Raw genomic sequence first — 27,973 nt, 5'->3', positions numbered from 1 at the left:
CCACAGGAGTCTGGCAAGGGGCACAAGAGTTCCCAAGAATGACAAACAAGTCGGCTGTGTCAGTGAACCCAGTACAGTCCTGGAGACACCATGAATGGCAGCCAGAGGAGTGAGCTTGTATAATAAACATGTCTGGTGATCTTACAAAGAGAACTGCGACAGCTGCCCGACCACAAAGGCAGAGTGAGGGGCAGGCCAGCGACTCAGACGCTCTTGGTACAGGTGCGAGCTCTCGGCACAGGTGGCACAATGGCCAGAAGCGAGCATTCAAGGACAGTACACTAAGATGTCTTAGAGCCTGACACGACTGACAGACTGACTTGTATGCTTTAAACACCACCTGCTCTATCCACTGAATCCCAAAACGAACCACAACTCCGTCCCAGAACAAATTACTGCTTATGCTAAATGAGTAGCTGCTGGAAAGCTTTAGTCAAATTTCAAGCCAAGAGAAGAGAGAACATCTATAGGAGTCAGACTATAGTGCTCCACTCAGACTTGAAAAATTAATTTTACACTTGCAGTCGCAGTGCAGACGTGCCCACCAGACAGCAGAGAGGCAAGCCAACCGGACTCTGTTTTAATGTAAATGGCTCCCTCTCCTAACCTGGACAATCTCATCTTGACAGTTGAACACTAGACAAAGAAAGCATGGCATGGCTCTACCTGCCCCTCTCCCCCACTGCCACTCCGCCCATCTGTGCGCCCTTCCCCACAGCGAGAGCACTGCTGCTAACCTGGGACGAGGTCCTGCACTTAGCCAAACACAATTCGAAGTGGTCTTCCACTGCCATGAAGAGGTTCTGGAAGGCCACAGCTGCCCGGTTGAGGAAGCGCTCCAGAAGAAGTTGCTATGGAAACAAAAGTCCCTGTAACGATTCCAGACCAAGCAAGCACAAGGTAACCTTGGATATCCCTCCTCTGCTAAGACAAGATGACACGGAAAGGCAAGAGGGAGCATCTCTTATGCATTGGGTATCTGACGAGCAGTGCACGGGGCTGTTCTGTAAAGGAACCTGTCTGGTCAGGGGACCTGCTCCATCCCTTACACACAAATGCCGCCCCACAGCAGCCATTTCTGACACCTACAAAGTTCCTTCTGAGTTCCAGGATTCCCGGAAGCATCAAGGCTGGAAGAAGCGGGAGGGGCCCGTACCTTGCTGGGCTGCAGGCAGCAGGAGACACAGTGCTCGTAAGCTCCACAGCAGCCACTGGCCAAGCAGCCGTCACAGCAGTATTGCTTCGTGCTGGGGACACTCACATCGCAGCAGCCATTTGTCAACAGGTCCTTCCTCTCACAGACATAGCCTGCAAGCCAAAGAGCAGCCTCAACACACAGCCAGCAGCCCCTCCTCCCTCCCAGGGTAGCCGAACTGCACGAGAGCAAAAACGACAGGAGCCGGATTCCAGCAGCCTGAGAACCAAGAGCCAAGGTCAATGGCAAAATGTGATCGAGGCTTCCTCTGTGCAGAGCTGCACAGAAAATGGGGACTCCATGTCCTCACCTTCCTGTGGCCACCCTTTAGTCTGCAGTCAGGTTTGATCTCATCACCAGGTGGTCATGATTACATTTTCCTGTTCTGAGCCCTGCAAGCCAATCTTTATTTGGGGCAGGTTTTTAGTTTTTCAGATAGGTTCTCGCACTTTTGCCTAGGCTGGCGTCAAACCACAATATTCCTATCTCCTCTCTGCCTCCCTGGTAGCTAAGACTACCTTTCATCTGAGCCCCTTTCTCAAAAAAAAAAATCTGAAGACAGGAAAAATCCAGGTATTCATGCAGAAAAGTGAGATCTTTCCAGATTTAAAACACAAACAAACCATTCTTAATAATTGTTTAAATGCTTAGTAATTTGGAGAGTTTTAAGAACAGTCACATTTTACCTTTATGCATTGATTTAGGCTGTTTGCACGTGAACTTGCTAGAGATACAATTCCCCAGGTGTTAGGGGATGCAGTCCTGATACTGAAGGAAGAGGAACCTTCCTCGTTCCCTCCGCTCCTACCAAGTCCCATCGTCCACAGACACACATCCCTCCAGCCAAGTGATTCAACATGAGGAAAGATCTCCCCAAAGAAGCTGCTAACTAGGCATTTCTCTGCTTCCTTCTGCGAGTGGGTCAGAAAAATGTCAGAATAAATCCCCAAGGGCCATAGCTGGGCCCGAGAGCTCCAGGTGCGGGCTCGGGCCCCATCCCCTGCAGATACCTGGCTTCCCGGTCCTCAGGCCGAGACCTGGTGAGGTGCAGGCTGTTTGTAGACTCTGCTCTGGAAAACACAGTCTGTGCCAAAGCAAGAGGCACCACTAACAGTGGTGACACTGGGGACTGAAAGGGCCCCCATCAGACTTTGCAGGGAACTCGACCCCATGGCCTGGGAGCTGGGGCCTTGTATCTCCTAAATGAAGAGAAAATGGTTCTAATTTCACACTGAATGTTTCCAGACCTCTTTTCAACTACTCCTGGTCATTATAGGGGTTGTAAAGAAACCAAAAATCCATGTAAGTCAGCATTTTTCTCAAAATCCTGTCCAAAATGATAACTACACCACAACTCTGGCAGGAAGACGGAGAGTGTTATGGGATAGGACATACACTGCACTGCTTGAAATCATCTGTCTGCCCTTTCCTTTTTCATTTTATAAGTGGCATGGCCTCAGACCTTCTTTTTCTTCCCGGTGCCAACTCCCAGCGTTGAGCTGTGAAACTGCAGGTCTAACTTCTGGGAAAATCAAGTCATCAGGACCTCTAATTTGACATCATAAATCTACCCAAGCAAATATCTTGTCAAACTAATTTTAACTGATATGTACGACCATGAAAATGACACATATTAGTGAGCAAATGTGACATTTCGATGCACGCATAAACTGCCTAACACTTAAATCAGACTAAACAAAGAGAGCCGTGCATCACAACCTGAAAACACAGGCTGCTGCCTGGGGAAGTCAGCTTCCAACCTGTGACAAGTTGATTCTGCCACTTGTGCCACTCCACCAGCCCTTGTGACTCTAATGGAGCATCTCATTTGATGACGTGCTACCCCCATGACACTCCTGGTGGCATCTAAGTAGTGACAAGCTTTCCTTGTTGAGTCACTCTCCCTGTGTTTGTGGAGCTAAAATAAAACCTGTGGCTCCTGGATTTTTGCTGATTGATAGGTTGATTCTTAGAATCTTTTACAGAAGGTGGCTGTGAGTCTTTGTCTCACCTAAATTAGTCACAAGAAAATTATTATTATTATTTGTGTGTGTGTGTGTGTGTGCGCGCGCGCGCGTGCGTATGCGGTACTGGGGCTTGAACTCAGGGCCTATACCTTGAGCCACTCCACCAGTCCTTTTTGTGATCGGTTTTTTTTTTGAGATAGGGTCTCGAGAACTATTTGCCTAGGGCTGGCTTCAAACTGCAATCCTCCTGATCTCTGCTTCCTGAGTAACTAGGATTATAGGCGTGAGCACCCAGCCAGAAAATGAGCATTCTGATAGCTACAATAACAGAAAATGACAGCTGGTGTTCACAACACAATTCTAAATGCTGGAGTCATAGTGTCACAGTTTGGTTTTTGAGTCTGTATGAAAGAAGTCCTGGACTCCAAGTCCAGACAGGGTCATAGTCCCGGGTCTACCTTGTTCTCTGGTTGGATCGCCCTGAGGAAGGAGCTTCCCTTTGCTCAGCATTACAGTTTGCTGAGCAAAGTGATTTGCTTTTCCAAATCACTGACTCCACCACCACTCCCAGGCCGCCTGCCCAGGGAGGCAGCTCTCTTATCACTGCTTTCCTCACTTCCACACCATCTTTGATATCTTTGTCGAGAAAGTTTTGTTTTTTATCTTGTGGGGAATGCAAACTTTTTTTTCCGGCAATAGTGGAGTTTGAACTCAAGACCTCACTCTTGCTAAGCAGGCGCTCTACCACTTGAGCCTCTCCCCAGTTCTGGTGTCTTCATTTTTAAAGCAGCATGTCTCCTGCCTAGCAAGCACAAGGACCTGAGTTCAAACCTCAGTAGTGGCAAAAAAGTAAAATAAAATAAAACTAGCGTGTCTCTTCATTTAGTTCAGCTTCTTCGTGTACAGATGAGGATTTTAATACAAGTTTGTCTGTAGCGGTTCCAATACGGCCAAGCTCATAATTCCGTGTGTTGAGACTCTTTAAAATAGGGAAACATTTATTCTTATAAACAAAAACAACATGTTATTTGCAAACCACTTGCTGAAAGAGGAAGAACAACCTGAACAACCAGGGAGCCTTGAACACTGAGTAATGACTTTTAGAACAATCATTACTTTCTGACGTGGTAATGGGGGTGTCTACAGACCACACAGGGTCCTGGCAATCCTGGGTTCCTCACCTCACAGGGTTCCTCACCCGTGGTGCCTCCTCTACAGGCTAGTAGACTCCTCCCTCACAGGTCTGCTGCAAAAGTCAAATGAGGTGGTGGAAGAATGCTGGCAGCCTGCACAGCCCAGCACACAGCAGGAGCTCAATTAGTGCAGGGAAGCACTGGCAGGAGCTGGAGCGCCCTTCAAGTGGAAAGAGCTCTAGCAGGTGGGCAGTCTGACTGCATTCCCCTTTTCCATGGCTTGCAAGGAAGGGAGCACGCCTTCCTCTGCATTTGAACTGTGCAAGGACATTTACTGGAAATTATAAGGTCCTTGCTGAGGGTCCACACTCTGGGTTGTGGCGAGCTGAATACCCTGCCCTTACCATTGAAATGAGAAAAGCCTGCCAAGACTAAAAACTCTGGGGTTGGGGCCAGGCGCAGGGACTGATGGTAACTCTGCAGGCTGAGCCAGGGTCACCGAGCCACAGTGCTATGATGGTGACAGAGGCAGGAATGGGTAGTGGGTATGAGGGACAGAGCCCCAAAGAATGCCTGGAAGAGCAGGCCAGAAAGCCACCCTGTGGAGGAGCCCCCATCAAAGTCAAAGGCGCCACAGCCAGGCTGCGGGGAGGAGGGAGGCCGGTGTACCTAGCTCGTCGGTGATGAGGTGCTTGCCCTGGATGGAGTTGCGGCACTGGTTGCTCAGCCGGCTGCTGTTGCCCAGGTTAAACTGCACCTTCCAAGGAATGGGCTGGTCATGGTCTTGAACTTGGAGGAGGTTCCGGTCTCGTACTGCCCTCTCCTCCTACAAAGAGACCCCAAAGGAGAAGCAAGTTAATCTCACTGATTCTCATAGAAACTACAGTCAGGCCGTGCACAGGGAGAGGTGCGCAGTGCGGACAAAGTCACAAACGAACTTGCAGGACAGAGAAGCAGGGCCAGGCTCCCTACAGGGACACTGACAGGACGATGTGCCTGTTAACTGTTAAGTGTGGAGAAAAAATTTGGAGGGAAAGTTTTGAACCTTTTCTTTCTGATGTTGAGTTGCTTAAAACCTTTTTAGATTAAAACAAATGTGCAGTGGAACAGAATATGAAATGTGAGAACTTTTAAACTAGACAGGAAAGTCTTTTGTGACTGTCATCTCAGACTAGCCAGACATGTCTAGACCACAAGGTCCCCTTCAGTAGCACCCTTCAGAGCATGGGTGCTCTGGTGATACATAAACGGGAAGCTGACTTTGGGGCTGTCTTCAGGGACAAGAGAAAGCACGTCACCTCGAAAGTGTCTCCTGTGACACGGTACTGAGCATGTAACCCTCACAGCACGCCTCTGCCTCTTGATGGTCACCCACAGCTCAGAGGGAGGAGCCACCCGGCAGAAGAGCTTAGGGACCCCCTCTCCCCTGCCCCGCCCCCAAACCAGGCCAGGCAGTCAGCAAGTTTTGAGATCACCTTCCCGCTGAAGTAATCTAAGGAACAGCTACGCTCTGAGTGCTTCAAACAGTACTACTGCTGGAGAACAAAACGATTACCCAGGCTCCCAAAGGCTCCTGCACGTTACTATTCACCACTCTCATACAGTCCCGGGCTCTTTTAAAGCAAAAGGGACAACCTACCGTGGGAAATTTGAGGGTAAAGCTTACACACCCTAAGGAAACATCCTTATGATCACTAGGACTTTGTTTACTCGAGTAAGCTGCGAGAGCTACTAATATCTGGAATACACAAATCCACACACAACTGGCCCACAAACTATTTTGAACATCATCTTATAGAAACACCAGCATATAAGGATGCTCAGAGAGATTTATTATGGCATTGTTTAAGTGTAAGAAAAATACCTGGAAAATGCCTGGCGCTCATGGCTCACACCTGTAATTCTGGCTACTCGGGAGGCTGAGATAGGGAGGATCAGTGTTCCAGGCCAACCCTGGCAAAAAAAGACTGTGAGACCCCATCTCAATGGAAAAAAGTTGGGTATGGTAGACATGCCTGTCATCCCAGCTTCAGCAGGAAGCCTAAAATAGGAGGATCACCATCCAGGAGGCCTGGGCAATAAGCAAGACCCTATCTCCAAAGTAACCAGAGCGAAAAGGGCTGAGGGCATGGCTCAAGTGGTAGAGTGTCTGTCTAGCAAGTGCAAAGCCCTAAGTTCAAAACCCCAATACTGCCACCACCACACACACAAAAACCCTCAAAACGAGAAAACCTAACAGCAGAGAAATGACTGGCACAGATGGTCATTACAGTCAACCCTAAACTCACCCAATACCCGTTTCCCTAGGGGAGTAAGGAGTTCTTACCCTGCACATTGGGTTATGTGTGGGGTTTCCAAAACAAATCCTGGTTTCTCAGCTACCTTCACATGACAAAAGTCTGTGCATGAGGCCGCAAGTCAGTGTGTTTAAAGTCCCTGGATGACAGGGACAGGGAGACAGGGTAGCAGACCACAGGGCGTGTACAATATATTAGGTAAAAAGCAAGTTGCACAATAATATATTATCACATTGTATTATGACAATAATTACACACACAGATTAGTACCAGCTAAGACAAAGGTACAGACAGACGGTGACCATTACCAAGAATCGATTATTACAATTATCTTCAGCCATTTTTGGAATATTCTTACTTTTAACTTAAAATATGAAAAATACGCTGGTTAACAATAGGAGAAGTTAAATGAAGGGTCTACAGAAACTATATGATCCTTGCAGCTTTTCTGTAAGGCTCTAATTAGTCCAAAATAAAAAGTTTATTTTAAAGAAGCATGGTTGCCAACAGTAAAGAAATTACCCACATCCCATCAGCACATAAAGCTATGCATGTTTTTGCACACTGGCCTCTGGCCCCGTTTATACAAGTTAGGATGCTTTGCACTCAGCTCTTCCTGACACTAAGTGGACAGTGAACCTTTTCCAAGTCCCGACATTATCTAGATAGTACATCTTCAAGGCTGTGTAATAATCCATCCTGTCGACGAGCCACAGCTGGGTAAACACTTCCTCTACACACCAACATCAGGCCCGGGGGGTTTGCTGGCTTAGCAATCAAATGTGAAGCTTTTAGACGTTCTCTTGAATCACCTGCAGTCGTAAAGGTCACACAGTGCCAAGTAACACCCCACCCAAAGCTTTATCTACTCTAACACTGCCAGCACTTCAGTTAAGTGTTGGTGCTTCTACCCCACCCCCCGCCAGGGCTGGATGTCCTAATTTAATTCGCTTACTTCTAAAATGGACCTGCAAGTGGCTTTCATCTCTATTGTGCCCTCCCTTTTGTTTCTTATAAAAGAGAAGTGTCACTAGCAGGCACAGGACAGCAGGAACACAAAAACAACACCTGTACCCAGTTAGTGCAGGAGGTGGAGCTAAAGGCAGGTGTCCTGGGAACTGGGTAAGTCACTTAGGTGTGGCCTGCATAACGACCTGTGAATCCATCCTCTGCTCTGCTGGGACCCATGAGATGGAGCTCTGAATCAGTCCAGCTGCGCTGCGAATGCTGCCCGGGGTAAATGGACAGCCACAAGGCCGGCAGAGCTGGGCAGGGTGCGGCACAATGGCTTAGGACAAACCTAAAAGTGCTCCTAACAGGACAGCCCCATGCTATGCTGGTCCTCTTCCTGAAAGAACACAAGAGTTCACAGACAGGTACATCCAGAGGGTCTCTGTCGCAGAGCTACATTCCTGGTAAACAGGGAAGCAACGCTCCCCACACTTGACCTTGTTCTCAAACACACATTCAAAACCTTGCCAAAGCCGCTGCACGAGTGAGGCAGGGTTGTGACAACAGAAGGAGGGGGCGCCCTCCCATCCTTTTCTGAAGGTCCTCCTAGAGTGGGGAGGGGCACATTTCTCCATCAGATCCAGTTTTAAACTTTCCCCAAACTGCTGTTCCCTTTACCCTACCTCCTGTCTGAGCTTTCAGCTTTGCACAGTACATGTGTGTTTTCTTCATTTAGGATCATTCAAAGGTATGCACTTTTTACCAAGCGCTAAGGACACACAGACAAGGGCAGCCAAGGTTGTTTCCTGTGCAGGGGCCTCCACAGCTTGGACAGGGAGGTGTGCAATGAACCGGTGCACCTGACCACTATAGATATTAAGTAGATGTTGTGGGATGCCACCTGGGGACCAAAGAACAGAAACACAGGCCAGCCTTCTCATCATTGCGAGAGGTCACAGGAATGTTTTATGTAACACTGTTATTTTGCCTCAGAGTTAAAAAGGTAAATTAGTAACTATGATGTGTATTTTTTTCCCGTTCAAATGAGGTAAATGTCCCATCTAAGTAGTAAAGTTCTTAAACAGAAGGCATCGTTGCCATTTAAAGATGTGCTTAAGGCCAGGCACAGTGGCTTACTCCTGTAATCACAGCTACATGGAAAAAGTAAGTAAGAGGATCGAAATTTAGGTTGGCCCAGGCATAAATATAAGGCCCTATTTGAAAATAACTGAAAAAAATTTTTTTTGCTATGTGTCTCAAAAAAAAAAAAAAAAAAAAAGAGAGAAGATGGAGGCTGGGCTTGGTGGCTCAAGCCAATAATCCTAGCTACTTGGGAGGCAGAGATGAGAGAATCATGGTTCAAGCCCAGCCCAGGCAAAAAGTTCTCAAGACCCTATCTCAAGCAACAGCTGGAGGAGGGGGAGAGGGTGTGCACGCCTGTCATCCCAGCTATGCAGAAGTGTAAACAGGATAGTGGTCTAGGTTGGCCTAGGCGTAAAAGCAAGACCCTACCTCAAAAAGTGCACAGCCCTGAGGAGTTTAACCCCAGTACTAAAAAAAAGGGGTGGGGGGGTAAGGGCCACAGGGTACCCCAAATGTCTAGTATCTGGAAAATGATACAGCCTGGTATTAGAAAATTATAGTTGGAAAAAATCATAAAAAGCTTTTTGAGATGGGGGAAATGCTGGTATATTAAATGAAAAAACAGCATGCTTCGATTATATTATGAAAACAACTGGACGAAAACATGCTGGACGTGAAGAACACCTGGCCTGGCCGGTGAGAGGACGGTCACTGCCCCTTCCTTCTGCACAGCGCAGTGCTTTCATCAACTCTCCAGAAAATATGTGTATCTTAACAATCAGTGGAAAACTACAAAGCCAGATTAGCAATTCTCGTGGCTTATTACACTTCACTTTAGGTAACACCTGAGTGGCCGTCCATGTACAGACTTCTTACTCGAAAGCAGGAGACACCAGCGTATTTTCAAGGGTTCACACGACAGCCCTGAGACCACAGGAGCTGCAGCACTGGAGGAAGCGGGAGGATGGGGCTACAGGAGAGCAGCCGGGGCCCTTCCTACTGCAGCTGGGGACGTCTCTTCACTGCGAGGCCCGCCCTGCCATGCTGGTTGTTTTGTCTTGTATCGTGGATAACATCTATAATCATTCTAATTGCAGGACCCCAGAGTGGGCGTCCCTGCTCTGTCCCACGCTCTGCCAGCAGTGCCCATCTCACGTACAGTGCTGCTGGCCACGCACTTGTCGCAGACGCTCCCAGGTCACTTGCTTTGCTCACCGTGCCTAGCTCTCCCCCAGGGGCACCCCCGCCCTCCTCACTAATTTTGCTCCAGCTCTAACAATGTAAATTATCCCCCAAAGCATTAATTAGCAGAAGCCTGAGGAAAGGAGGAATGCCAGGCAGAAGCTCACCTGCTCTTCTCCAGCAGCCGCTCCTGCGGGCCAGGCTCGGCATCTCGGCCACCAGGGCTCCTAGCACCTTCCAAGTTCACAGCTAAACACCTCCTCTACCATTACTCCTGCACTCCACCTCCCCACCCCCACCTGCCCATCCCAGGACTGAAGTCGCAGAGCAAGGACCTCAGAGGCAAAGGCCGGGTGGCTGCTCAAAGGTTTTGTTCCGGGGCCCTTCACACGCTTGAAAACTTGCTTATGTGAAACAAATTCTTAAAATATTTACTTCAAATCGACTATTTACCGAAAATAATGAACTTGTGACATGTTAGCACACCTTTTAGTGGAAAAATATGATTTTCAAAAAAAGTGAGAAGAGAGGCAATGTTTTCTATTTCTGTGAATCTCTGTCACGTCTGGCTCAATTGGGGACAGCTGGGGCCTCATGGTCACCTTGCTTTCAATCTGCCGAGATCTGCTGTTCAGGTGGAGGCGAGGACGCCCATGTCACTCACACAGTTGTGTAGATGGTCAGGGGAGGGACTGTGACAGCCTTTACACATACTTAGGAAAGATCGAATACCTGCCTGACACCAAATACTACACCCAGACCTGACTAGTTCATTGCAAATGGTGCAACCACTTTGGAAAACACTCATGCAGTGCCTCAAAAAGTGAAACGTGGGGTTAATTCTGACCCAGCGATTCCATCCTAGGCAGGTACCCAAAAGAAATGAACCACAACAGCCAAGAAGCAGAAACAAGCCAATGGTCCACCAAAGATAGACAGAACAGACAGAACAAATGGACAGAACGCTCTAGAAGCTTACAAGGGAACATCATGAAATAAGAGTTCTGATCCATGCTACAACACAGATGAATCCTGAAATCATGCCAATGGGAAGAAGCCAGTCACCAAAGAGCACAGATTACATAAAGGATCCCAAACAGGCAAAACGATGAAAAGCAGGCGAGTGACAGCTTAGGGCTGAGAGGGAAGGACAGAGATAATGAGAGTGTCCTAAAATCTTACGGTGGACACAGCTACTCAACTGTGAATTTATTAAAACTGAGTTGTACACTTCGGGTGAGTTCTGCAATGGTGGATGTGAGTTATGTCTCAATAAAAAAACCTCCAGGACACTGTGCACTGAAGCCATGTCAAAGAGGCTTCATGCACAGTTAAATAAGCCTGTCTTGCACTGGGAACAGATCTTACGCAGATCTACCAAATGTTGTTGACACGTTTTCATTACACAGTATCAAAAATCACACTTGTTAATACCACCAGCCAGCTAATGGAAAAGCCTTTAAATGGAGGGCGGGGGGGGAGGGGAGTTAACAAGCTCAGGACAGCAAATACACACTTCCCAAAACTCTATTTTCACTTAAAAGCCTGAATTTTATCCTTGGCGACAAATAACGTCAGATGCTTCTGGGAAGTAACAGGCTCACTTCATTCGTTTTTAAGCAAATGTCTACCAAATACCCAAATCTGAAAAACGAGTTTATCTCAGCTCTCCCAGTGAGCTCGGGACAGCCACCATGCTGCATAGCACAGGGTGTGCCTGCTGCCTGTCTCGCTGTACAGACGGTAGGACTCAGGGCTACAATTAGCAAATTAGTCATTTTTACCTCTTCCTTCTTGAGTAAAAGGAGGTTTTTGACTACACAAATGGCACTGAAGAATGCAGTAGCTCTAATACAGCTAGCGCTGCTTTGATTCATGAGAAGGAACCAGTTTTAACTGCTGTCCCTTTGGTACCCTTAGGGAAAGTGTCACCTGTGAAAAATGCAAATGACACGCAATCATTCTGATCTTGCAGAGTCCACTGGGACCACACACTGGCACTTGACTGGCTAGTTATTCTAAAACCCTAAACCTCAGAAGTTTCCCAGGACAGCACTTCCTGCTCTCTGTCTCCCAGGGACACAGCTTCTACCCATCATCCCCTAGCTGCAGGCAGCAGGGGATAGGATAAACGTCACCCAAAGTCTCCAAGTGAGTTACACGCGGTGAGCCACAGCAGGCCACATGGCCACTCCTACCGCTACAAAGTGTGGAGGAGTTGAGCACATGGAACCCAGAGGACCAAGAGCTGCGGACAACCCTGAGGATTGACAAAAGAGGCTGGGAGAGGACATGAATGAGGGGCCCAGAGGACAGTACATAGCCCATAAGCTCACACACCATGGCCCCCGACTGATTGTCACCAGACTGTAATGCATACTCCGTGCTAAAAAATCTTCATTTTTTTTGTTGTCGTTGTTTGGTTGGTTGGTTGGTTGGCTGGTTGTTTTTGGTGGTACTGGGGCTTGAACTCAGGGCCTCACTTGCTAGGCAGGTGCTCTATCTACCACTTGAGCCACACTCCCAACCCTTTTTTGCTTTAGTTATTTTTCAGATAGAAATGGTCTTGAGGTTTTGCCTGGGGCAAACTTTGGATATTGACTGTTCTATCTATACCTTCTAACATAACTGGGATTGCAGCTCTGCCCCACCATGCCTGGCTTGTTTGCTGAGATGAGTCTCACTAACTTTTTCCCAGGACTGACCTCAAGCAGCAATCTTCCCAATCTCTGCTTCCCAGGTAGCTAAAATTATAGGGATATGCCACTGTACCCAGTACTTCAAATTTCCTGGGTTTATTTTTTCTTTAAGAAAAGCCAGGAAACTTAAAATCTCATACACTTTAATCCATCAAAAACAAAACAAAACAAAACAAAACACCGTGCAAACACTGCCCTTAGCAATTTCATCTGTCACAATGTCACAAATGGACACCTTGAACTTTACAATCAGGCAGACCTGCAGTACAGTCCCACCCAGAACTTTACAAAGGAGTAACATCCCTGACACAAAGAGACAGAAACATACTCAATAGTAATGCAGCAATATGGTCAAAAGACAGCAGGCATTGAGGGACAGAGCGAGCCACTGGCCCAAACCAGCCTTATACTTGTTTTCTACTCGCTCACCCAAGAGACCCGTGTGAGTGAGGAAGGGCTCACTTTGGCTCACGATTTCACAGAGGGCTCGGTCATGGCTGACAGGAGGAACTGACAGAGACCTTCACCTCACAGCTCAGCAGACAGGAAGCAGAGAGCAAGGAAGGGACCAGGATCAAAGGCATACCCCCAGTGACCCACCTCCCCCACATCCCAAAATAGTGCCACCAGCTAGGGACCAAGAATTCAATCCATGAGCCTTTTAGGGGACACTTCATCCCAAACGGTAACAATGCTTAACTTCACCAACAGACAGGGAAGATAACATCCTATATAGAAATAAATTCCAAATGAAGCAAAGATTTAACAGTGACGGGAGACACAGCAGCACACAAATGAAGACCAAGTGCCCCCTCTCACACACCAAACTGCAGGGCAGAAAGGCAGAGGATGCTGTTAGTGACGTTTGGGCAGAACGCTCTTTCATTTATGGTGGCATGTACACAGGTGCCACCCATCAGTACGACTCTACCAGGTAACTTCCTATATGGAGCAGCATGGGACAGGTCAGTACCTCCTTACCCACATGGGGCTATGAAATGAATGCTCCACCCCCCCCCAAAAAAAATCCATGCTAAAGCCCTAATCCCCCAAGGGATATTAGGGGATAGTGACGTCTGTACATTAAGAGGCGGGGCCTCTGGGAGGTAATGAAGCTTGGAGGAAGAGGTCATAAGGATGGACCCCATGAATGGACTGGTGTCCCTGGAAGGGATATGGGACCCAGAGCTCTCTTTCTCCACCCGATGAGGGTAAAACCAGGAAGGGGCGTCCTACCAGACCCAGGATCTGTCAGCATCTGATCTTGAACCTCCCAGCCTCTAGATTAACGGTGTGTTGTTTAAGTCACCTGTCTATTGGTGTTGTTACAGCAGCCTAGGCTATGACACACTGGTTCCCGCCAACCTCCCATCAGAAGTAAAAGAGCACTGTGTATAGTTATGCACCTTGGTCACCTAGTGATGAAAAGGACCTATCCCAGCAAGTATACACACAGTAGGGCAGCAGATCAGTGCTCCCTGCAGGGGAGGAGTTAGATCCAGGAAGTTTACAGAGCGAGAATTTTGACAACACTTTTAGGGATTTCACAATCAGCTTACCACCACCCCAAAATACATATAATGATAGATCACAAGATAAAAAAGACTGTCATAAAAAACAAAGCTGGAATACTGGAGTGCTCAAGAGGTGGATGAAGGGAAAGTGACAGAGGAGATGGAAAGCTAGCAGCACTGTCGGAGTGTGCCAGAGTGAGAAGGGAAGTCACCCAAATGAAAAACATTCTCTTATTTCCTCACTCAACATTTGGGTTCCTGTGAAGTGCCTGGCAGGATTCTACGGCTGTAGGGTCTAAGAACAAGACATACAAGGTCCTTATTTTCAAGAAAATTCAAAAACCAGAGGGTAAAGCGAGACAAGGCGATGAACAAGAAATGTTTCAGCTACTAATTCCCACTGCAAAGAAAAAAAAGCAAGTTTGTGGACAAGGAACTGAGGTCGTTTATATGGGTCACTAAGTGTGGCCTGAGTCACCAGGTATGGTCAGCTAGTCTGACCTGAAATGACAAAAACAATTGAGTCACACAGAGGTCCCAGAATGGAATGTGGAGTTTATCTGAGTGTAACAGAAGTACACACAGGGCAGGACTGTGATCAGGACCTCTTAAAGATTATCATCCCAGCTGCCGGAGGGAAAACAGACTGACAAGAAAGGAAAACACAGCTGTTAGGCTACTGCAATAGTTCTGAGAAGAGAGGACACTGGCTTGGCCTAGGGTGGCAGCAGTGACAACAGAAGAAGTGAGCAGATTCAGAATACACTGCAGAGACAGGGCTGGTGTTTTCTATGCACAGATGATTGAAAGAAAAGAACGATGTATTTGTGTCTGAACTACCTGGTGAACGGTAATACCACTTACTGAGACACTGGGAAGACTAGGGAGAAACAAGAGTCAACAGTTCTGCTTTAGCTGGGCATCCTGGTGCTCACCTGCAATCCCAGTTCTCCAGAGGCTGAGGCAGGGAGATCCAGAGCTGGAGGCCAGCCTGGGTTATAAAGTGAGTTTCAGGCATCCCTGATTTACATAGCCAGACCTGTCCCCTACCCCACCCCTCAAAAAAACCAGGGGATATAGCTCAAGTAGCAGCATACACAAGGCCTTGGGTCTGATCCCCAACACCGAGAGAAGAAGAGTTGAGTTTTGGCCAAGTATGAAAAACCCACACACAACACAACCCTGGTGGCTGCCAGGGCTGGGGGAGGAAGGGATGGGGAGATGCGGTGTAGTAGGCAAGGTCTGTTTTTATAGGATGACTTATGGGATGCATGGGGGTGATGCATGCACAACAGTACTAATACACTTACCATCACTGAACTATACACTTAAAAATAGTTAAGAAATTTAATTTTATGAATATTTCACCATTAAAAAAATTTTTAAAAATGAGATGTCAAGTAGACAAACAGATAGAAGAATCTGGGGCTTCTCGAGTAAGTCCAGGCTGGACTTATAAACCTGAAAATCAACAGCTGGTAGACAGTAGTGCCAGAGATCACCAGGGTCAAGGAGAGAGAGGAAATCAGAGGACGGAGTCCAGGCACACACACTCCCAGGTCCTCCCAGAGCAGAAACCACTCTGGACTGTGGCAAAGTGCCTAAGAGCTAACAAAAAACACAAATCTGTGCCCAGGTCTTCACGTGATCACCCACGGACCCCAGCCAGCAAAACAGACTTGCAACCCTGGGCCTCTGTTGTTTGTGTAAGGGGGAAGGTGGGGTACAAATTCAGTCTGCTTTTTCCATAGTTCTGTGACAATCAGCTAAAACTGGGGGGAGGGGGAAGATACAGTTTTACTTTCGTAGCATTTCCTTTGCAGCCATACGATCTTGACCTTGAGAGTGGAAAGCGAGGTCGTAACAACTCCATCAGGTGAACTTTATCACCGAGTCTGCCCCAAGTTACATCCTGGGAGCTGCTCTCCCTTTCTCGCGTGCTGAAATTGGGCTTCTCGACAAACTCTGGGCCACATTTCCTATTTCTCCCAGAAAACAGGAAAACGAAAGGGTGGACAGAGATAGGTAGGGGTCACCCAGGTAGACACAACACAGAGCCCCCTAAATTGCCATCTCGGTTTAGGGACCCGGCAGGCGAGGAAAAAGGAGGAGCCAGGGAAGAGTGTGACCGCTGCGGGTTCGAGTCCCAGCTCCACCCCGTCCCGTCCCCTCCTCACCTGCTTGAAGGTGCTGCTAAGAAAGTAGACCAGCGACAGCCCGAAGACCAGGGCGAGCACCCATCGCTTCCGCAGAAGCCGGCGCCACACCATGGCCGCCAGGTTCACCATCCCGGCACCGAGCGGGGCAGGCCCGGGGGCCCCGCGGCATGGCCCCTACGAGCGCCGCTGCCCGACACTGCCCGGCGATCCGCAGCCAGCCCCGCCAGCTCCCGGCAGCCGGCGCGCGACGCCCCACGTGACCAGCACAAGCCCCGCCTCTGCCCCGCTTGCGTCACAGCCCGGCCCCCCTCCGGTCGCCTCACCATTGGTTTCTGAGGAGCGGCGGATTTCTATTGGTTAAGTCTAAAGAAAGGGGGCGGGCAATCGCATACGTGTGACTGGAGTAGCTTAGAGCTGGGTCCTAGCGCCGACCCTAGTTAAAAAAAAAAAAAAATCTGAGGCCAAATCCAACAGAAGGCCGGAAGCACTCGGAAGTCACGTGCGGCCCCGGCCTCGCGAGTGATTGGCTTTGGCTGGATGTGAATGATGCGGCTGTGATTGCTGAATTGTCTGGGCAGGTAAAAAGAGAACGCGATCTTTCCCACTAGTGTAGTCTGTCTTAGTGTCCTGCTCTTGCAGTCCTAGAGCGTTGTGCACTGCGTGATGGTTGCAGCAATGGATACAGTGCTCGCCACATTGTATCCGAGTGCACCTGCTTGCTTCCACTGCAAGCAATGCAGAAGATGCTCCCTTGCGGTGCAGCCCTGTGATGCACAGGACGCAAGCATCTAAAAGAGTCTCCGCGTGGTCGTTCATGGGGAGGGTAGGAGGATGTATGGAGCAGAGGGTTAAAAGGCGTTTGTTTAATTTAATCATCCAGATTGGTCCTGCGTGCAAAAATTTATTGCACAATTCGGCATTGTAATAATGACGTGTGGCCTGCTTCCAACAGACAGACGTGGGCATTTGATTTAGAAGGTTGTGTCAAATTTGTGGATGGAAACGTTGGGATGCTGAATTCTATTTTTCCCTTCGAAGATTTGCAAGTGATGGGGCGGGGGTGGGGGATAGTGGGGAGAGATGTTGTTAAGCCGGATTGCAAATCCTTAAAAAATATTTATGTAATAAGTTTTAATTTCTATATGAAGATGTTGGGACACTTGGGGGTAACTCAGAAGTAGAGCCTTCCCCTTATATGAAGATGAGTGGTGGGCTCATTAGAAAGGGGCCAGGTTGGGAGAGGGCTTTGGGAACAAAGGAGCTTAAATCTTCAGGGAAGCAATAACTGGTTTTGGTTATCAGCTCTGGAACTAAGGCTTCTAGTGGAATTTTTACGCAGCCCAGCTGAGGATAACAACCCTTTGTTCTTCACAGAAACTTTTATCACATTAAGCAGAGTCCATGAAGCGAGCATGTGGGAAGCGAGTTAGTGAGACTAACATTTGTAACCTCGGTGATTACTGATTAAATCCTTTGACAGAAAGACGCAACCTAAGTTAATTCTCACCTGTGGGAAGTAGGGTCCTAATGGTCAGACAGACAAGCCAGGTGATAGATGTGTTCCTGTGCTGTGACATTCACATTGTAATGAGAGTGCAGATAAAAATAAGTGCACATGTAAATAACTGGTACCTGCTTTGAAGAAAATAAAGCAGGGTGATGTCAGGAGGCATCAGGAAGATAAACACAGAAGGCCTCTGGGAGGAGGTGACATTCGACCCAGGGAGCTAGCGTGCAACATGCAGAGGGAAAAGCATGCCAAGGAGAGGGAATGGCAGGTACAAAGGCCCTGAGGCAGGGACAAGCTGACATGCTGTAGGAAAAAAAGGCCATTGTGGCTGCAGGGGAGTTGTAGATGGAGAATGAAATGAAATGATGGTACAATGTCAGACAGAACCTGTAGGTTGTGAGTTTTATTCTGGTTATTTATTGGCCATACTCCAATCAGGATGCAGTTTGAAAATAAGACAAAATACACTAAGACCAGAACCTCCATGAGTCTCAAAGTAAAAGGTTACAGAGAGACACTGAGCAGATGGAGTTATATGACTGACTACCAGTGATATCCCAAGACAGTGTCAGATCCAAGGCATTCCACAGCCTGTTTACCCAGTGTTCTGTGCCGTCCAGGGTTTGGAGTCTCTGGGAAGCTCCCTGTCCTGTGTCCCTCTGGAGAGGAAGAAGAGGGGAAGGCCTTGCTCTCTTGGATCCAGTGGTCTCATCCCCATCAGGAGTTCTCAATGTCCTCTTCAGGTGTCGTCACTGTGAAGTTCTGAAGTCCATGTGGCTGCTCACAGTGAACCAGGTGACGTGTCCACGTGAGAATTCACACCTTCATTTCTGCTTTATTAAATGCCAGAGTGTGGAGGAAGCTTTGTTTTTTACCATTCCACCCCCTCTCAGACGGGAAACAGATGGGGAATCTGACGCCACAGAGAGGTTACTGATTTGTCTGAGATCACACAGCAAGTTAGGGGCTGCATTGGGCTCCATGTCTCCTCACTGCCAGTCTGCTGCTCGCTTTACACACCCAGAACCTCTCTGCTGCCTTCTTCTGCATGGGACTTCCTCCACCTCTGGGTCTCAACTTCCTACCTGTGAAATGGGTGGTGACTCTCTCCTGTGGGACTTGAATGTTGAATTTAGGACTAAGTGACAGAAAAGATAGAAATGCCATTTGGAAAATGTCAGGGAGCTGGAGAGATGTAAGAGACACAATCAGTACTTGTTTACAGTTGCCATGGCAATGGGGTGGGCAGTGGGAGAGCTGGGGGTGGGGCTCACACATGTGTTGACTTTCAGGGGTTAAGGAAGATGCAGAGACGTCACAGCAGCAACACAGACAGCATTCCACCTGAAAGGTAAACTTCCCCCGGGTCGTCCCATCTCAGGGCTCTGGGCTCCAGGTGGTAGAAGATAGCCTGAAAGTAGGTTGAATAACACCTGCCTCTCAGTTGTTGGAGTCACAAGGAGATCCAAGTGTAGACTGCTTTGTATTCCTACAACAAAATACCTGAGGCAGCTGACTTTATAAAGAGAGAAGGTTTATTTAGTTCACAGTTTGGGATGCTAAGAGTCCAAACAGCATAGCACAGCTCAGCAGCCAGCCCCTGGTCTCATCACCCTGTGGCATAGATGACAATGGGTTCTAGAAGCAAGGGATTACATCTCAGAACACAGCAGAGAAGGAGAGAATCTGGGTTCCCACAATGCCCTTTGAGGAGCTAAGAATCTCCCCCTGGGCTCCATCTCTTAAAGGTCCAGAGCACACCACCTCGGGGGCCAAGCCTTTACAGATGGACATTTAGGCACACTCACACCACAAAGCAATGGCCTTATGGTAAATGAAGAACACATGACAGCTTGCTTTTTTTTTATGCCAATTCTCAAAATCCGTGTGCCCAGTGATGTTCTTGACTCATTGTATCAATAAATTGTGCCCATGGGATTTTAATTTATAGACATGACTTACTTTATTCTGGCTGCTATAACAAAAAAAATTGTAGCCTAGAGGGGCTTATACAACAAATTTTTTTTTTTTTTGTAGTACTGGGGTTTGAACTCAGGGCCTTCACCTTGAGCCACTCCACCAGCCCTTTTTTGTGATGGGTTTTTCGAGATAGGGTCTCAGGAACTATTTCCCCAGGCTGGCTTCGAGCTGTGATCCTCCTGATCTCTGCCTCCTGAGTAGCTGGGATTACAGGCGTGAGCCAGTGGCTCATGGTTCTAGAGATTAGGAAGTCCAAGATAAGATGCTGGCAGACTCAGTGTCTGGTGAGAGCCACTTCCTGGTTTATAGATTGCCATTTTGTCACTGTGTCCACATGATCGAAGAGGCCAGGCAAGTCTCTGTGGCCTTCTTTCATAATGCATGAATCCCATTCCCCACCCTCATGACCTAATCACCTTCCAAAGACCCCCACCTCCTAGCACCGTCTCCTTGGGGAATAGGACTTCCTTATATGAATCTGGGGGAGACACATTCGGCCATCCGCCCACAGAGGGCCAATGACACTGAAAGAAGGTCTTTAGTGCCTAATTTCCTGAGAGGAGGGGCCGCACCACACCTCCCAGGGCTACCTGGAGAGGCCCCAGTGTTGGTCATGAGGCAGAGAGGAAGAAGAGGAGAACAAAGACCACCGTCTTTTCTGTGCAGTGTGGCACACACCAGGTGGAAAGTGGCTGAGGACTGGCTGATTTGAACAATGCTGGTGGGCTCTGGGGTCTTGGGGTGGGGTCTAGTCATTTGGGATCTAGCCCTGGATATTTAAGGCATGGGTGGGAGACATAAAGAGGAGGTGGGGGGTGAGCCTCACATTGCAGGGCAGAGATAGACAACTTTGGCCACTCGTTTGCCATGGATGGATGCCAAACAGACAAATACAGAATCTATAAAAAGCCACAATAAACACTGGGGAGCTAGAATTTCTATCTATGTCTTTAAACCCCAGAGAGAATGCAGCCTGGGGCCTATTCTCAGGTCATGACAGTCTCGCAGCCTGGCACCTCCGCTCAAGCGCATATGTCCAGGGCAGTCAAACATTTCCTCCATCGCCTCCCACTCCAGGTTCCCTGCAGCTCTGAGGTTGGCTACCAAATCATACATGACACCCCCAGCATGAGGCCCAAGCCTGCCTGTTCTGCCAAGGAAGAGCACTGGCTGTAATAGTGAGATGCCCCTTGGTCAAAATCACAGCTCAGTCATTTCCCAGCCTCCAGAACTGTGAGCTTACTAAACCTCTCTTCTTTACAAGTTATCCAGCCTCAGGCATTTTGTGATAGCACCCGATCACAGACTAAAACACCATCTGTGGCACCTTTGACAAATGACACTGAGGCCTCAGTGTCTCTACTCACAGATGCAGGGGCCAAAATTCAGAGTTGCTTTGAATGAAGAATGAGCGTGAGGACAACAAAGCCAGCATCAGGCTCGCAATCATCACACCTATCGGAAGACAGCTTTGCCACCTGCTCTCAGGTGGTCCATGACATCTTTTGAGGCAAAGACCTTGGCAGAAAAACCATGGCCACTGTGTATGGTGTGCTTACTCCATGCTACTGCTATATTAGTGGCTACTTTTACTCCCATTTAGCAGAGAAGAAACAGAGAGGGAAACCCATTACCTAAAGTCACACAGCTAGGAAAGTGGCACAGGTGAGATTTGGGCTTTAATTCAGTTATCTCCCCAAATCCACTTTTAGACACCCCATTTCAGCCGCCTCCTAGCTGGGTAGATCCTCTTTTCCTGGGCCACATCAACTTCAGCCCTTAAGTGGTTAAGTTGGAAGCACAGCCACCATCCCCTCCCGCCCCACCCCTCCAAGGAATATTCTTTCCCATTTAGGCTGAAATCCCAACTGGATGCCCAGGGAGAGAGGCCCAGGACGGGAGGCCAGCTATAAAAAGCCCTTGGTGGGTTGAAACCTTCCCTGGTTGTACTGGAGTTCCCCAAAGACCTGTGAGCTCCAAATGCTGTTGAGCTCAGTGGGGCAGGGAGGGCTTTCTAGGGTCCCAAGGGGCAGTGGGGGTGTCCACATGGGCCAGCGTGGGTCCCTGCCGGGTCTCATGTATTCTGAGCTCAGCTTCTTAAAGAACAGAAAAAGTTCTTGAGGCCTCTTGAGGTTCACAGCCATGGTGTCGGTTGTTACCTCTGGTATCATCAATATTATCCTGCAGAGCCCAGGGGAGGAGGACCACACGTTTCCCAGGCTTTCAGAGTCAGCAGGGGCGGGGCAGGGCGTGATGGGCCAGGGGAAGGAGCCATGTTCAAGTTCACCAGCTTTGTGATAACGTATCCTCAGGTCCACTTTGCAAAGCCAAAGAAACCAACTCTGAGAATTCTCCAGACTAACATGACCCCTGCTGTGGTTCTCAGATGCTCTACAAGACACTGAGAGGTTTTCCCTGGATGAAAAGAATTCTGTGGACAACACCACCAGGTTTAAAGCATTAATTTTGGTCAATTGCAGGCCTTCTCAGAGCATTTAGCTTGATCCTTCATTTATTGCTTCAAACAGGGTTTTTTGAGCGTGATCTGGGGCCAGGCACCTTGGCCTGTGGATCAGCGGTCCCATGGGAGCCTGTAGTCATGGCCTTTGACCTGTGTAACGTGGCCATGCTGGTTCACCACACGGCTGCATGCTGGACTCACCAGGGAACTCACGGTCCTAGGACCTGGGCACCTGTGTTTTTCAAAAGCTCCTCGTGGTGATAGTAATGTGCCTCCAGGATTGAGCACCTCTGGTCTCCAGTGAAAAACATGCAATAAATGGACACCTGTGAGCAGTCCTGTGCAGGCGAGGCAAGGGTGCAGTGAGGTCCAGAAGCGGGGGGGGGGGGGGGTGGCTGCTTGTTTAGGAGGTAGGGCAGCTCCCCTCCCCCAAAGTAGAGAGGTTGCAGCTGAAATCTGAGAATAACGACCTAGATAGGATGGAGCAGTCAGGTGCAGTGGGGAGCATCCAGTGAGGGTCCTGCAGCACAAAGCCCTTAAGTTGGGGGCAAGAGGCGCGGGATGAGATTGAACTTTGGGGTCAGATAGACCAGGGCATCGAGCACGTGCATCTTTCAGAGCCTCAGTTTCTTTATAAAATGAAAATAGTATTAGTATCTAACGTTAGGATTTATCTGAGACTTCAAGGAGTGTCAAATGAGAAGTTTTTGAGGGGTTTTCAGTGGGATGGCGAAATGATCCAATCTATATATACTCATCCAATGAGTAAATGATACAAGGTCAAGTGTGAAAGGCAGCATAAACCTCCCCCTGCCGCCCCCAGCCTCCCTTGCATTGTCTCGTGTGAGTGGGTGATAGCTACTGTACCTTTTTAAAATATCTACTGTGTGCCCTGGGTTGTGGGGGTCCACAGGTTGAGTGAATCTTAGCCCTTGTTTTGAGTAGCTCACGAAGTGCTTGGAGACCCTTGGGGGTCTGTGAGGTGCTCAGTGCCCCTACTGCAAGGCTGTGTGACAGAGGAGGGACGTGGTGAGGCTCTGAGCCCTCCCGCCCTCCCGCACACACTTGGCTCCTTTTGTGTCTGTGCTGTTGACCGGGTTTCACTGGAAAACAGCACACACCCAGGAGAAGAAAGATGGGCTCCAAGCACTTCAGGACATGGTGCTTATGGTAAACAGCACCCAGTTCTGTGCTTGCCATTCTCAGAAGGGTCACTCCAGATTCTCTGCTCCCCCAGCAATGGCTCTGAAAAAAAAAATAACACCAAATCTTTTGCTGATTCCAACCCGAGAGGCCCATGCTTGTTTTCAGACACAAACGGTCCATTCTTGGTCCCCCCAAAGGAAAAAATTCAGTGACAGACCTACAGAGGAATCTGAAGAAAGATTTACTTGAAGCAAAGTAATGCAAAATTGAGATTTGTTGGAGACGGTGAACGTGCACCCTCAAAGAGTTTGGGGGCGGGCACCCTGACCGGGCAGCCAGGTGCACGAAGCTCTCGGGTCTTAGGCGCTTTTGTGGCTAGGGCTTCACGACTGTGCTAAGGACAGTACGTAATTGTGGAGAGTTTTGTGAAACAGGAGAGCATTTCCGTGAGCCAGGGAATGGGGAGTGGCTTACCTAGGAAGGTCTCCTCAGAGCCAAGATGCCAATTTAGGGGAGGTGCAATCATAAAACTGCATCTATAATGAGATGCAGATGAGCCCTCTGGCTCACCTTTACGATGGGAAAGTCCAGGTTGGGGGACTGTTGACCACTGTACCAAGAAATAGCCTTACCATGGTCAACCATTACACCAAGACATGGTGGAACAGTTTGGCTAAACATACCTGGATATGGCACTGCACCTGCTGCCTGGCTGCTTTGGGTTAGTCTTCCCTTTCTGCTGGCCCACCCCCATCTCACTTGGAGCTAGAAAAGGCAGTTTGGTCCTGGAGGTATTTCCAAGGGGCTAGATACAATAGTTTTCATGTATCGAGCACCTATTTTGTGCCAGTTACTTTGCAAAGGGTATTTTAAGCTTGATCCACCAGGAACTCTAGACGTGAATAGGATTTATGTCCATTTTTCAGGTGAGAAAACTGAGTGCAGAGAAAACTGCTGGGAAGGATGGAGCTGGGGTTTGAATGAGTCTTTCCATTACTATCTGTTGCCCACCAAATACCAGCTGTGACCAGGGCTGGCCCCTCTAGAGAACTGGGAGTCGTTAAACTTGACCATTACAGAGCCACGAGTCCTGGGATTCCTGATTTATTTTGGAATCATAGAATTCTACTCTCCCTTTTCAGAGAGGTAGAGCAGTTGAGAAATTGGCTCTAGAGTTGATCCTCTTGGGACTGAAACCCCTCCAACCATGAAACTCCGGGCAAGTGACCGTCTCTCTGTGCCTTAGTTTCTTTACCTGTAAAATGGGGACATTAGCAGTACCGTATTCCAGGGTTGATAGGAAGATTTAATGAGCTAATCAAAGTAATCGACTGCGTCTGACAGAGTGAGTGTTGGTGAAGGTTATGACCCCAGTGCTAGTATCATTTATGTTTGGCTTCCATAACAAGGTTCCATAGAACTTTCTGGGTTACTTCAACCACAGAAATTTCTTTCCTCACTGTGCTGTGGGCTGGATGGTCAAAGCCAAGGTGTCACAGGGTTCCTTCCTTCTGCAGCTCTGTCTCCTGCCATCTTGTCTCTGTCCTCACATGCTTTCCCTTTGTGTGCAACGCAAGTGCTGACCTCTTCTTCTGAGGACACGAGTCACATTGGATTGGGGTTCACCCCAATGACGTCCTTTTAACTTTATTGCCTCTTTAAAGAGTCTGTCTCTATGTAAGGGTACATTCTGAGATAGTGGTGCTCAACACAAGAATCTGAGGTGGGGCACCATTGCTTCCATAACATTTATTGGTAATTATTTGTCCCCCTCCCTACTGAGGTTGTGTCTTTCTGTCTACCTCTTTCCTCATGCATTAGTCTGTTTTCTGTTGCAAGAGCACAATCCCACAGGCTGGGTGAGTAATAAAGAAAAGAGGTTTGCATAGCTCACAGTTGTGAAGGTTCAAGGGCAGTGTCTGGCACAGCCTTCGTGGCAGAGTGGTGGTGGTACAGGGTTTCACAGGCTAAAGACAGGGAGCACGTGTGTGTGTGTGTGTGTGTGTGTGTGTGTGTGTGTGTGTGTGTTTGTCGCTTCAGGTCTCTTCTCACAAAGCCACCAGCATTTGATGTTGGGGCTCCACCCGCATGACTGTGTCCGAAGCTACCTAATCCCAAAGGCTCTGTCTACACCCCAGAGTGGGGTTAAGTTCCCACCTCGTGGTGCCTGGCTGCGGGTGTTAGACTCCAGTGTGGGTTTGGGGACAAACCCAACTCCCACCCTGGTACTCTGTCCTGCAGAGGCCGCAGCCAGGTGATCAGCCCCGAGGCCAGTGTGGATGAGGGTGGCGTGTTCGAGAGCCTGAAGGCAGAGTCAGCCTCCCCACCAGCGATCTTCTCGGGCCTCCCCGCCAGCCCCTTCCCAGCCGGCCTGGTGCTGGGCTCTGGGGCCGGTGGTGGGGACGTGTTCATCCCAATGCCTGCGCCCCGGGAGGAGGCTGGAGGCCGAGGCAGCGAGGCCAGCACCTACCACCACCGCCAGCCCCACCACCACTTCCACCACGGAGGCCACCGCGGCTCACTCCTGCAGCACGTGGGTGCTGACCACCGTGGGCATGGGGACGAAGGGGGTGACGAGCAGCCCGGCACACCTGCCCCAGCCCTGTCGGAGCTGAAGGCTGTGATCTGCTGGCTGCAGAGGGGCTTGCCCTTCATCCTTATCCTGCTGGCCAAGGTGTGCTTCCAGCACAAGCTCGGTGAGTCTGGGGGGTGGGGGTCCCGGCTGGGGTGCCGGCTCTTCATCCACATGGTCATGAGAAAGTTCTGGTGCCAAGGGATGAAGGGCAAGGGGTCCCAAACCAGACCAGGGTTCAAATTCTGGCCAACTTGCTGTGTGACTTGTGCAAGACTCTTGACCTCTCTGACCTTCGGTTTCCTCATCTGTCCAGTGTGGGCTGTGATAGAAACTCCTTCCCCTGGTTGATGGAGAGGGTGAAGAGTAGAGCTCAAACTGCTGGGGTCTGAACCCTGGCCCTGTCCTTCCTAGCTGTGTGATGCTGGTTACATTATTTAACCTCTCTGAGCCTTCCACAGTTCCATCACCTATAAAATAAGGGTTAAGATGGCGTATACAGTCAGCCGCTTGTATCTGTAGTTTCTGCATCTAGTTTTTTTTCTTTTTGATGGTTGTGGGGTTTGAACTCAGGGCCTCAAGCTTGCTAGGCAGGTGCTCTACCGCTTGAGCCATACTCCACCAGCCCTGTGTCTGTAGATTTAACCAACCACGGGTAGAAGATAGGCAGGAGGAAAATTTGCATCTGTTCTAACCAGCTACAGGCTTTCCCCCTTGTCATGGCCGCTGTTTGCACAGCACTTGCGTGGTTTAGGGGTGACAGTAATCTAGAGGAGACTTGAAGTATACAGGAGATGCAGGTAGGCGCTGCGCAAATCCCTCACCATGTTATATAAAGGACTTGAGCACCCAGTTTTCAGCATCCACAGGGGTCCTGGAACCCATCCCCACTGGCACCAAGGAACAGCTGTACTTCATGGGACGCAGGGAGGTTCAATCTGAGTCCCTATATGTAAACCACTTAGGACGGAGTCCAGCACAGAGCAAGTGCTATGAATGTGCACATTCTTATTTTTCATTATGCTTATTATTGCCTCATTAAAATTCTCACCATAGGGCTGGCACCTAACAGAAGCTCCCTGAGTACTTCCCACTGTGGTCAGGGTCAGTGAGTAAAGTAACGATTCATAAAGTGCTTTGCTTAGTACCTGACCTGAGGCACACGAGCCTTCAGAGACCAGTCTGGCATGTTGTTGTCATTAGCATTCATTGTTACTGATTTTGGGTTATTTTGGAGGTAGTGGGGTTTGAACTCAGGGCTTCATGCTTGCTAGGCAGGCACTCTACCGATTGAGCCACGCCTCCAGCCCCTGTTGTTACTTACTGATATTAGATTGTGATGTCACTGTGCCCTGTGAACGGTTATTTGACTCCTGCCTTAGGCATGATGGTAAAAATTGTCGTGGACTGCTTTGTCTAGCACAAACGCAGTCTCGAGATGGTCCCCTCCTTGGTGGGTTCAGGACAACTCAGATCAACCCGCCTTCTTTGCTGGGGTGCCACCATGTCCCCTCTCCTGTTCTGTCCCTAGAATTGGAAGCCACCATGCCACCAAGTATTACTCTGAGTTCTAGAAAACTCACAGCTAGGTTTTGTTTATTTATTTATTGGCGGTGCAGGGAGGAGTGTACTAGCAATTGAACCCAGGGTCTCAGCAATACAGGATTGTACCCCTAAGCCACACCCCCCAGCCTTTTTGTTTTTGAGACAGGGTCTTGCTGTGTATCCCAGGCCTGCCTCAGACTCAAGACCCTCCTGCTCCACCTCTCAAGTAGCTGGGATTACACGTGTGCACCACCACACCCGGCTTAAGTTTTATTCTTGAGAACACTTTCCCTATATTTCAGTGGAGATTTTTTTTTTTGCTTTTTAAAAATCAGCATATATTAATTGTACAAAATAACGGGTTTCATTGTGACATTTTCACACATGTATACAGTGAACTTTGATCGTATTCAGTCACTACCACCCTCTCTCATCTCCCTTCTATTAGATTTTTTTTCTTGCTGTGATATACTGGAGAGAAACAATCCAAGGGAGGAAAGACTTAATTTGGCTCGTGGTCTCGAGGGTTCGGTCCATCCCCGGGGCCTGTGGTAGGCACAGCATTACAGCAGAGAGTGC

The 27,973-nt window shown here is 48.8% G+C and overlaps 2 protein-coding genes across 22 annotated transcripts in view; one reads left to right on the top strand and one right to left on the bottom strand.

Moving 5' to 3' along the window:
* Spring1 (SREBF pathway regulator in golgi 1) overlaps positions 1 to 16,436 on the bottom strand; it is a 94,009-nt gene extending 77,573 nt beyond the window's left edge. For 15 of the 20 annotated variants that reach the window (XR_012443489.1, XR_012443478.1, XR_012443481.1 and 12 more), the window contains exons 1-4: positions 16,199 to 16,435; positions 4,965 to 5,121; positions 1,157 to 1,308; positions 738 to 851 (exon numbers count right to left, since the gene is read on the bottom strand). Coding sequence is in view for 8 of the 20 variants with exons in the window: in XM_074060845.1 (XP_073916946.1) it covers positions 738 to 851; positions 1,157 to 1,308; positions 4,965 to 5,121; positions 16,199 to 16,309 (534 nt within the window). In the remaining 12 variants the exon portion in view is untranslated. Of the gene's footprint in view, positions 1 to 737; positions 852 to 1,156; positions 1,309 to 4,964; positions 5,122 to 16,198 lie in introns of all 20 variants that reach the window. The other 5 variants (XM_074060841.1, XM_074060842.1, XM_074060843.1 and 2 more) reach the window with 3 other exon arrangements.
* A 179-nt stretch (positions 16,437 to 16,615) lies between these two features.
* The window catches only part of Rnft2 (ring finger protein, transmembrane 2), a 66,316-nt gene continuing 54,958 nt past the window's right edge, over positions 16,616 to 27,973 (top strand). For both annotated transcript variants that reach the window (XM_074061438.1, XM_074061439.1), the window contains exons 1-4: positions 16,616 to 16,758; positions 18,311 to 18,485; positions 18,983 to 19,041; positions 25,519 to 25,973. In XM_074061438.1, coding sequence (XP_073917539.1) covers positions 18,462 to 18,485; positions 18,983 to 19,041; positions 25,519 to 25,973 — 538 coding nt within the window. In that variant the 5' untranslated portion in view covers positions 16,616 to 16,758; positions 18,311 to 18,461. The remainder of the gene's footprint in view (positions 16,759 to 18,310; positions 18,486 to 18,982; positions 19,042 to 25,518; positions 25,974 to 27,973) is intronic.

This window comes from Castor canadensis, chromosome 18 (assembly GCF_047511655.1).
Source record: "Castor canadensis chromosome 18, mCasCan1.hap1v2, whole genome shotgun sequence".
Classification (NCBI taxonomy): Eukaryota; Metazoa; Chordata; class Mammalia; order Rodentia; family Castoridae; genus Castor; species Castor canadensis.
The sequence above is the reverse complement of the archived record's forward strand: the minus strand, read 5'-3'. Positions and strand labels throughout refer to the sequence as shown.